This window comes from Hemitrygon akajei, chromosome 25 (genome assembly GCF_048418815.1).
Source record: "Hemitrygon akajei chromosome 25, sHemAka1.3, whole genome shotgun sequence".
Classification (NCBI taxonomy): domain Eukaryota; kingdom Metazoa; phylum Chordata; class Chondrichthyes; order Myliobatiformes; family Dasyatidae; genus Hemitrygon; species Hemitrygon akajei.
The window spans coordinates 43,395,800-43,407,152 of NC_133148.1; the positions used below are offsets into that span (position 1 = coordinate 43,395,800).

General features: G+C 44.6%; 1 protein-coding gene across 4 annotated transcripts in view; it reads right to left on the reverse strand.

The window, feature by feature from the left end:
* Window positions 1-10,641, reverse strand: part of LOC140716571 (THAP domain-containing protein 5-like) — a 32,864-nt gene extending 22,223 nt beyond the window's left edge. For 2 of the 4 annotated variants that reach the window (XM_073029412.1, XM_073029411.1), the window contains exon 1: window positions 10,430-10,641. In XM_073029412.1, coding sequence (XP_072885513.1) covers window positions 10,430-10,512 — 83 coding nt within the window. In that variant the 5' untranslated portion in view covers window positions 10,513-10,641. Of the gene's footprint in view, window positions 1-10,137; window positions 10,407-10,429 lie in introns of those variants that run through there. The other 2 variants (XM_073029414.1, XM_073029413.1) reach the window with 1 other exon arrangement.
* Window positions 10,642-11,353: the final 712 nt, after the last annotated feature.

Consider the following 11,353-nt stretch of genomic DNA (forward strand, 5'->3'; position numbering starts at 1 on the left):
TCAAATGTTATAATTTTATTAGAACATTGGCATGCAAGTGAAAGATTTCCAATCAAGCATCAACTATGCAAATTCTAAGCAACAGGACTGCAGACAAAAAAAATGAAATCTAATGCAGCATATGTCATAAGTGTGAGACCAAATGAAAAATACTAAATTTTTACTGGGATTATGAAAGTGGTGGGACATACTAACAATACATTAAAGGTTATAGAAACCTTTATTGCATTAAAAGTTATAAGAATGCAGAAACAAGTTATGCAAATAATCAATTATCAGTTTGGCTCCATCTGTTGAATCTTATCCAATTATGGGCACTGCTTAAAAATGCAAAGATTTAGAGAAGGATTCGAAAGTGTCCAGTCCCTAAGAGCTGACTTAATGACTATCTCCCGGTAGCACTCACTTTTACAGTGATGAAATTCTTTGAGAGGCTGGTCATGACTAGACTGAACTCCTGTCTCAGCAAGGACCTGGACCCATTGCAATTTGCCTATCGCCACAATAGGTCAATGGCAGATGTAATCTCAATGGCTCTTCACATGGCTTTAGACCACCTGGACAACACAAACACCTATGTCAGGATGCTGTTCATCGACTATAGCTCGGCATTTAATTCATCACTTCCACAATCCTGATTGAGAAGTTGCAGAACCTGGGCCTCTGTACCTCCCTCTGCAACTGGAGAGTGCAATGTCTCAGGTTTGTGGTTACTGTCACACAGTTGATGGTCTAGCACTGGCACTGGTCTTGAAGTAACTTTACTGAGAGAACTTGGGAGAAAAAAAAGGACAGAAGTGATTTGAGCAACTACAGTAAACATCATGAAATGTACCCTGGTCTACATACTTGAGATTCACTACACATTTTCTTCACGTTTCACCAGAAACTGGTTAGGAATTTAATCTTTTGTACTGATACTACCCGAATATCAGTAATGCGTCACACCCCTAACTTTCTCAAGTATACATATACATAGCATTTAATACCATCATTGCCACAATCCTGATTGAGAAGTTGCAGAACCTGGGCCTCTGTACCCTCTCTGCAACTGGATCCTCGACTTTCTAACCAGAAGACCACAACCTGTGCGGATTGGTACCTTCTCACTGACGATCAACACTGACACACTTCAGGGGTGTGTGCTTAGTCAAATGCTCTACTTTCTATATACACATGACTCTGTGGCTAGGCATAGCAGCCATCTATAAATTTGCTGACAATACAACCATTGTCAGTAGAATCTCAGATGGAAACGAGAGCACGTACAGGAGCAAGATATACCAACTAGTGGAGTGGTGTCGCAGCAACAACCTGGCACTCAACGTCAGTAAGGCAAAAGAGCTGATTGTGGACTTCAGGAAGAGTAAGACAAAGGAATGCATACCAATCCTCATAGAGGGATCAGAAGTGGAGAGAGTGAGCAGCTTCAAGTTCCTGGGTGTCAAGATCTCTGAGGATCTAACCTGGTCCCAACATATCGATGCAGTTATGCAGAAGGCAAGACAGTGGCAGTACTTCATTCGGAGTCTGAAGAGATTTGGTATGTCAACATATACACTCAAATTTCTATAGATGTACTGTGGAGAGCGTTCTGACAGGCAGCATCATTATCTGGTATGGGGGGAGGGGGGAGAGACTACTGCACAGGACCGAAAGAAGCTGCAGAGGGTTGTAAATTTAGTCGGCTCCATCTTGAGTACTAGCCTACAAAGTACCCAGGATATCTTCAAGGAGTGGTGTCTCAGAAAGTCAGCGTCCATTATTAAGGACCGCCAGCACCCAGGACATGCCCTTCTCTTTTCTCACTGTTACCATCAGTTAGGAGGTACAGAAGCCTTAAGCCACACACTCAGCGATTCAGGAACAGCTTCTTCCCCACTGCCATCTGATTCCTAAATGGACATTGACATTGGACATTGAACCCTCACTTTTTTAATATATATTATTTCTACTTTTTGCACAATTTTAATCTATTCAATACGTATACTGTAATTGATTTACTTATTATTTTATTGTTTATTTTCTTCTATATTATGTATTGCATTGAACTGCTGCTAAGTTAAGAAATTTAACAACACATGCCAGTGATAATAAACCTGTTTCTGATTTACAATGATGATTTCATGAATTGGAGAATTTCCTTTTGAATCAAACTCATTGCATCAATCTCCTTGTCACTTAGAAAGTTCTTTCTCCCCCTGCCTAGTTTCTATCCTATCTATTTCTGTGATAACTCACTTGCCCTCATCATTTCCCTCTCCCCAACCAACTACTTATCAACATAGATTTTCGATCTCTCCTCACAACCAGGGTAGTCTTTGGCCCTTCACTTCTTCAGTGAGCAAAAGCCCAGGCTGTCCCCATTCACCACCATCTTTGTCCAGATGAACACACTTCCACATCAAACAACTTAATTTAATGACTTGCTTCAAATATGAAAGCAAGCTAGGAAACAATATCAAAGTGGACAGTAAAATAGTTGTTCAAAAAAGAGTGGATATAGGACCACTAAAAAATGAAGCCAGAGAATAATAACGGGGCCAAAGAGATGGCAGATGAACTAAATGAGTATTTTACATTATTCTTCATGGAGGAAGACACTAGCAGTTGCCAGATGTTGAAGAGTGTGAAGAAAGTAAGTGAATGCAGTTACTATCACAAGGGGGAAGGTGCTCAAAAAGCTCAAAGACCTAAGGGTACACAAGTCACCTGCACCAGATGAACTGTACCCTAGGTTCTGGAAGAGGTAGAGATTGTGGAGGCATTAGGAACAATGTTTTAAAAAATTATTGGACTCTGACATGGTGCCAGAGGACTGAGAAACTGCAAACATCTCTCCACTCTTTAAGAAAGGGGGAAAGCAGCAAACAGGAAATTATAGACCAGTTAGCATCACCACAATGGTTGAGAAGATGTTAGTCAATTGTTAAGGATAAGGTTAAGCAGTACTTTATGACACAGAACAAGATAAGACAAAGTCAACATGGTTTCCTCAAGGGAAAATCCTGCAGACGCACCTATTGGAATTCTTTGAGGAGATTACAAGCTACATAGGTACATTGGATGCAGTGGATGTTGCATATTTGGACTTTTAGAAGGCCTTTGACAAGGCTGCTTACCAAGTTGAGAGCCCATGGTATTGCATGAGAGTTACTAGCATGGGTCAAGCACTGGCTGATTGGTAGGAGGCAGTGAGTGAGAATAAAAGGATCCTTTTCTGGTTGGCTGCCAGTGACCAGTAGTGTTCCAGAGGGGTTGGTGTTGGGACCACTTCTTTTTATGCTGTATATCAATGATTTAGATTATGGAATAGATGGCTTTGTTGCGAAGTTTCCAGGTGATACAAAGATTGATGGAGGGGCAGAAGTGTTCAGGAAACAGGTAGGCTACAGAAGGACTTGGATTAGGAGAATGGGCAAGAGACTGGCAAATGAAATACAATGTTGGGAAATGCATGGTCATGCACTTTGGTAGTAGAAATAAATGTGCAGACTATTTTCTAAATGGGGAGAAAATCCAAAAATCTGAGATGCAATGGGACTTGGGAGCCCTTGTACAGAACAACCTAAAGGTTAACTTGCAGACCGAGTCAGTGGTGAGGAAGGCAAATGCAATGGTAGCACTCATTTCAAGAGCTCTAGAATACAAGAGCAGGGAGATGATGCTGAAGCTTTATAAGGCACAGGTGAGGCCTCACCTTGAGTACCGCAAACAGTTTCGGGCTCCTCGTCTAAGAGAAGATGTGCTGGCATTGGAGAGGGTCCAGAACCGTTGGTATTTAAAAAACTGTATTATTGCCCAGAACCACAGCAAATAAGTGACTTCAGTACAGAAAATTAAGCTTTGAACTAACTGACATTAAGATGACTATATTCATCTGGTTTCATGATGCTAATAAAATGAAGGGAGGAGATTGCTGGTGGCCCTAATGGAGAGTTTTGCATCTTCATTAGCCACCAGTGGTGTACCAGAAGATCAGTCAATAGTGAATATTGTTCCTTTGTTTGAAAAGGGATGAGCCTGCAAACTATGTCAGTTATTGGAAAAGATACCAAGGTACAAGATTTGTGTTGATTTGGAAAGGCAGGGAGTGATTAGAAGTCAGCATGGATGACACATACAAAGTACTGGTGGAACACAGCAGGCCAGGCAGCATCTATAAGGAGAAGCACTGTTGATGTTTTGGGCTGAGTCCCTTCGTCAGGACTAACTGAAAGGAAAGATACTAAGAGATTTGAAAGTAGTGGGGGGGGGGGGGGAGAGAGGGGAAAATGCAAAATGATAGGAGAAGACCGGAGTGGGTGGGATGAAGCTAAGAACTGGAAAGGTGATTGGCGAAAGTGATACAGAGCTGGAGAAGGGAAAGAATCATGGGACGGGAGGCCTCGGGAGAAAGAAAGGGGGAGGGGGAAGCACCAGAGGGAGATGGAGAACAGGCAGAGAGAGAAAAAAAACGAACTAAATATTGTCAGGGATGGGGTAGGAAGGGGAGGAGGGGCATTAACGGAAGTTAGAGAAGTCAATGTTCATGCCAGCAGGTTGGAGGCTACCCAGCCGGTATACAAGGTGTTGTTCCTCCAACCTGAGTGTGGCTTCATCTTGACAGTAGAGGAGGCCATGGATAGACATATCAGAATGGGAATAAGACATGGAATTAAAACGTGTGGCCTGCTTTCTATGGCGGACCGAGCGTAGGTGTTCAGCAAAATGGTCTCCCAGTCTGCGTCGGGTCTCACCAATATATGAAAGGCCACACCGGGAGCACTGGACGCAATATACCACACCAACCGACTCACAGGTGAAGTGTCACCTCACCTGGAAGGACTGTCTGGGGCCCTGAATGGTGGTGAGGGAGGAAATGCAAGGGCAGGTGTAGCACTTGTTCCGCTTAAAAGGATAAGTGCCAGGAGGGAGATCGGTGGGAAGTGGGACAAGTGGACAAGGGAGTCGTGTAGGGAGCGATCCTTGCGGAAAGCAAGGGGGGGGGGGGGGGTGGGGAGGAAAAGATGTACTTGGTAGTGGGATCCCGTTGGAAGTCAGCATGGTTTTGGGCATGGGAGATCACGTCTCACAAATCCAAATGACTAGGGAAATATGATGAGGGCAGAGCAGTAGAGCTGGTTTACGTGGACTTTAGTAGGGTTGGTCCACAAAGTTAAGGTCCAAAGGAAACAGGGCACGCTGGTAAACTGGACCAAAAATTAGCCTGGTGTTAGGAGGAAAAGGGTAGTAATGCAAGATCATATCTTCTGCCTGGGAATCTGTAATAAGTAGAGGACCGCAGGGATTACTGCTGGGACTCCTGTTGTTCTAATATATACAGTCACATTCAAGTCAATAGTACTGTAGGCAGTACGATTATTAACCTTTGCACACAACACACGCAGCTGGTGGACTCAGACAGTGAAGAGGGCTGACTAAACATGGAAAGGAACATAAAACAGCTGGAGAGCTTTGTGGAGAAATGCAAGATAATGCATTTTGGAAGATCAAATTCTATTAGAACGTACAGAGTGAATGGGCAGGGACCTTAGGTGCAATGATGGATGGAGAGGTCTTGGGCTGCAAGTCCACAGCTTCTTGGAAACATAGAAAACCTACAGCACAATACAGACACTTCAGCCCACAAAGTTGTGCCGAACATGTCCCTACCTTAGAAATTACTAGGCTTACCCATAGTCCTCTATTTTTCTAAGCTCCATGTACCTATCCAAAAGTCTCTTAAAAGATCCTATCTTATCCGCCTCCACCACCGTTGCCAGCAGCCCATTCCACGCACTCGCCACTCCCTGAGTTAAAAAAAAACTTAGCCTTGACATCTCCTCTGTACCTACACCCCAGCACCTTAAACCTGTGTCCTCTTCTGGCAACCATTTCAGCCCTGGGAAAAAGCCTCTGACTATCCACGCCAATCAATGTCTCTCATCATCTTATACACCTCGATCAGGTCACCTCTCATCCTCTGCCGCTCCAAGGAGAAAAGGCCGAGGTCACTCAACCTATTCTCATAAGGCATGCTCCCAATCCAGGCAACATCCCTGTAAATCTCCTCTGCACCCTTTCTATAGCTTCTACATCCTTCGTGTAGTGAAGTGACCAGAACTGAGCACAGTATTCCAATGGGGTCTGACCAGGGTCCTATACAGCTGCAACATTACCTCTGGACTCCTAAATTCAGTTCCACAATTGAAGGCCTTCTTAACCACAGTCAACCTGCGCAGCTGCTTTGAGCATCCTATGGACTTGGACCCCAAGATTCCTCTGATCCTCCACACTGCCAAGAGTCTTACCATTCATGCTATATTCTGCCATCATAAATGAAACACTTCACACTTATGTGGGTTGAACTTCATCTGCCACTTCTCAGCCCAGTTTTACATCCTATTAATGTCCCGCTGTAACCTCTGACAGCCCTCCACACTATCCACAACACCTCCAACCTTTGTCATCAGCAAACTTACTAACCCATCCCTCCACTTCCTCATCCAGGTGATTTACAAAAATCTCGAAGAGTACGGGTCTCAGTACAGATCCCTGAGGCACTGCACTGGTGACTGAACCTCCATGCAGAATATGATCCATCTGCAACCACTCTTTGTCTTCTGTGGGCAAGCCAGTTCTCTATCCACGAAGCAATGTCCCCTTGGATCCCATGCCTCCTTACATTCTCAATAAGCCTTGCATGGGGTACCTGATCAAATGCCTTTCTGAAATCCATATATGCTACATCTACTGCTCTTCCTTCATCAATGTGTTTAGTCGCATCCTCAAAAAATTCAATCAGGCTCATAAGGCACGACTTGCCCTTCACAAAGCCTTGCTGACCATTCCTAATCATATTATACCTCTCCAAATGTTCATAAATCCTACCTCTCAGGATCTTCTCCAGCAACTTAGCAACCACTAAGGTAAGACTCTCTGGTCTATAATTTCCTGGGTTATCTTCACTCCCTTTCTTGAATAAAGGACAACATCCACAACCTTCCAATCCTCTGGAACCTCTCCCGTCCCCATTGATGATGCAAAGATCATCACCAGAGGCTCAGCAGCCTGGGGTACATCTCATCTGGTCCCAGCAACTTATCCAACTTGATGCTTTCCAAAAGCTCCAGCACATCCTCTTTCTTAATATCTACATGCTCAAGCTTTCCAGTCTGCTGCAAGTCATCACTACAATCACCAAGATCCTTTTCCATAGTGAATACTGAAGTATTCATTAAGTACCTCAGCTATTTCCTCCTGTTCCATACTCACTTTCCCACTGTCATACCCGATAGGTCCTATTCTTTCATGTCTTATCCTCTTGCTCTTCACATACTTGTAGAATGCCTTGGGGTTTTCCTTAATCCTGCCCGCCAAGACCTTCTCATGGCCCCTTCTGGCTCTCCTAATTTCCTTAAGCTCCTTCCTGTTAGCCTCATAACCTTCTAGATCTCTAACATTACCCAAGCTCTCTGAACCTTTTGTAAGCTTTTCTTCTTGACTAGATTTATTACAGCCTTTGTACACCACGATTCCTGGACCCTACCATAACTTCTCTGTCTCACTGGAACTGATCTATACAAAACTCCACACAAATATCCCCTGAATATTTGCCACATTTCTTCCGTACTTTTCCCCGAGAACATCTGTTTCCAATTTAAGCCAATTTCCTGCCTGATAGCCTCATAATTCCCCTTACTCCAATTAAACGATTTTCTAACTTGTCTGTTGCCATCTCTCTCCAATGCTATTGTAAAGGAGACAGAATTATGATTACTATCTCCAAAATGCTCTCCCACTGAGAGATCTGACACCTGACCAGGTTCATTTCCCAATACCAGATCAAGTACAGCCTCTCTTCTTGTAGGCTTATCTACATATTGTGTCAAGAAACCTTCATGAACACTAATAAACTCCACCCCATCTAAACCCCTTGCTCTGGGGAGATGCCAATCGATATTTGGGAAATTAAAATCTCCCATCACAACAACTCTGTTATTATTACACCTTTCCAGGATCTGTTTCCCTATCTGCTCCTCGATATCCCTGTTACTATTGGGCGGCCTATATTTAAAAAAACACCCAGTTAAATGAATGACCCCTTCCTCCACCCAGAGACTCCGTAGACAATCCCTCCATGGCGTCCACCTTTTCTGCAGCCGTGACACTATCTCTGATCAACTGTGCCACGCCCCCAACTCTTTTGCCTGCCTCCCTGTTCTTTCTGAAACATCTAAAACCCGGCACTTGAAGTAACCACTCCTGTCCCTGAGCCATCCAAGTATCTGGAATGGCCACTACATCATAGCTCCAAGTACTGATCCACACTCTAAGCTCATCCGCTTTGTTCACAACACTCCTTGCGTTAAAATAGATACATCTCAAACCTTTGGTCTGAGCGCGTCCCTTCTCTGTCACCTGCCTATCCTCCCTCTCGCACTGTCTACAAGCTTTCTCTATTTGTGAGCCAACTTCCTCTTCCCCAGTCTCTTCAGTTTGGTTCCCACTCCCAACAATTCTAGTTTAAACTCTCCCCAGTAGCCATAGCAAACCTCCCAGTCAGGATATTGGCTCCCCTGGGATTCAAGTGCAACCTGTCCTTTTTGTACAGGTCACACCTGCCCCGAAAGAGGTCCCAATGATTCAGACATCTGAATCCCTGCCCCAATCCCTCAGCCACACATTTATCCTCCACCTCATTCTATTCCTATTCTCACTGTCGCATGGCACTGGCAGTAATCCCAAGATTACTACCTTTGCGGTCCTGCTTCTCAACTTCCTTCCTAACTCCTTGTAGTATTTTTTCAGGACCTCTTCCCTTTTCCTACATGTGTCATTGGTACTAATATGTACCACGACCTCTGGGTGATCCCCCTCCCACTGATCTCCCTCTTGGACGCGATCTGAAACATCCCGGACCCTGGCACCTGGGAGGCAAACTACCATCCGAGTTTCTTTCCTACGTCCACAGAATTGCCTGTCTGACCCCCTAACTAGAGTCCCCTATCACTACTGCCTTTCTCTTCCTTTCCCTACCCTCCTGAGCCACAGGGCTGGATTCTGTGCCAGAGGCATGGCCACTGTTGCTTCTCCCCCCCCCCCCCCCCCACCAAACAGTACTCAAACATTCTTGAAAATTGTAATATCAAAGGATAAAACAGTGTAAAAGGCATTCAGAACACTTGCTTTCAGATGCCAAGGCAATAAAGAAAAAATTTGGGATGTCATGCTGCACCTGCACAAAATTAGTGTATTATAGATAAAGTATCAAGTACACTACAGGAAGGCTGTGTAATCAATAGAGAGAAAAAGGAAAGAGATTCAACATATTAATAAACAATTTGCTGGAGAAACTCAGCAGGCTGAGCAGCATCTGTGGGGTGGAGAGTAATTTTTGCCTGGAATGAAGGGCAGTAGCTTAAGGGGAGATACTCACTGAACTGAGGAGACTTTGCAGGTTTTTTAAAAATTGAGGGGCATTGATAGGATAGACAATCAGACTCATCCTCCCTGGGTAGGGTAAGATGGAAGAAACGTAGAAGAGAACTGAGTGGTAATGTTTTGCACACAGAGGGCAATAGTAATGGCTGATATAATTTCTAAGTTTCAGAGGCTTGGAGCAACATGGGCCTTGTGTAGGCAAATGTGATTAGCCTAGATGCAGTGGGTCTAAAGGTCTGTCAGCACTGCACAAAAAAAGTTGTCAAAGGATCCCAGCAGGTCAGACAGCATCCATGGAAGCAAAGATACGATCAGCATTTCAGTTCAAGACTGGAAGCATTATGGCTACACACCAACCAATGTGTACTCAGCAAGATCACAGGGCAAAGAAGTTGATATTGGTGGAGGAACAAGTATTATACAACAACAATCCAGTATCCATTTGGACTTCCTGATGATCCAGCATCTGACTTTCTGGTCAGCCTGGAAAATAGGGCAGACCTCCACAAAACAAACAGGGTATTGGTCAGCATGGACAAGCTGACCAAGAGGTTTGCTTCCGTGCAGCAAACTATCATGCCCAAGGCCAGACCCGTTGTGATCGAGACCAAGACTGGTATCCTGAGCAACTAGGGGTAGGGTCATTGGCGCATTTTGTGGCCAGACAGGGGTTCAGGGTCCTTTAGTATTTTAAACTCCCTTTAAACTTACCGGATCCTCTGGAACATTTATAACACAACTGTGCAACATATAAGAATGAAGTAGAAAGCAGCAGAATAAGGTTGCGAGGCATGGCATGGCGAAGCAGATGGGCTGATTGGTCTGATTCTGCGCCTAAGTTCTAGAATCTAATTGCCCAGTACACTAGCCGCAGGATGTCGGAGTAAACAATGAGTCAGAAGGGCTGAGCGTTCTCCTGCTGTCAGCCAGCTCCAAGGGGCCGATCACAGAGCTTTGTCCTCCGCCCAACACCGGCCCGGACCCCGCCGCCAACACAACTCACTTATAGAAGCTGATCTTCCTGTTGTCGGCCGCCAGCTGCCCCGCGTTCCGCGAACACTCGGTCACCGCGCAGTTCTTGGGCATCACGGCCAACGCCTGTTCAAACTCAAATTCAAATTTAAATTTAAACCAACGGTCGATCTCCGGCAACGCACGCTCGCCCTCTCCGCCTCAACCACCTCCCCCCTCACACGTGATCCGGAACACACCGCGCGTCGCCGCGTACTGAGGTCCTTATCAAATATGGCGACACCCAACGTGCTGTATGACAAGTGTAGAGACCAATTCGCCATATTTACTCCTGGCGCTCATTGCCACTGTTGGCCAGCTTCAACATATCGTTAATTCACCATTTCATGGCTTTGTGTTTTCAATGAACTGTATTAAATATGTTCAGTTGTACCTGTGTGTACATGTGCATACTATAGAGCTGTCATTTGATATATTTAAGGCAGAGGTTGATAGATTTTGACTGGTGAAGGTGTTAAGGGTAATGGGGAGAAGGCAAGAGAATGGGGTTGTTAAAAAATTACTCATGATTGACCAGCAAGGCAGACTTGATAGGCAGGGCTTAAACGATATCACCTCTTATAAAGTAAAATCAGGTGACATAGTGATAACAGGGCTTCACTTTCAAAGTTCAAAGTATGTATATATTACACAGCCTTGAGATTCATCTCTTAACAGGCAGTCACAAAACAAAGAAATCCAAATGAACCAATTTAAAAAAAGAAGACTCAAACACCCAGTGTGCAGAGGGAGTTAAGAAACAACTCATGCAAACAATAAATACAAGCAAACAGTGTTCTGAACTGAAGTCCACAGAGAGTCCATCCACAGTTCGTTCAGCGCAGAGCCAAGCAATTGTCACAGAGCAACAATCTGAACCGGCCCGTACCTCACCCTGGCCTTTTCAAATGGCCCG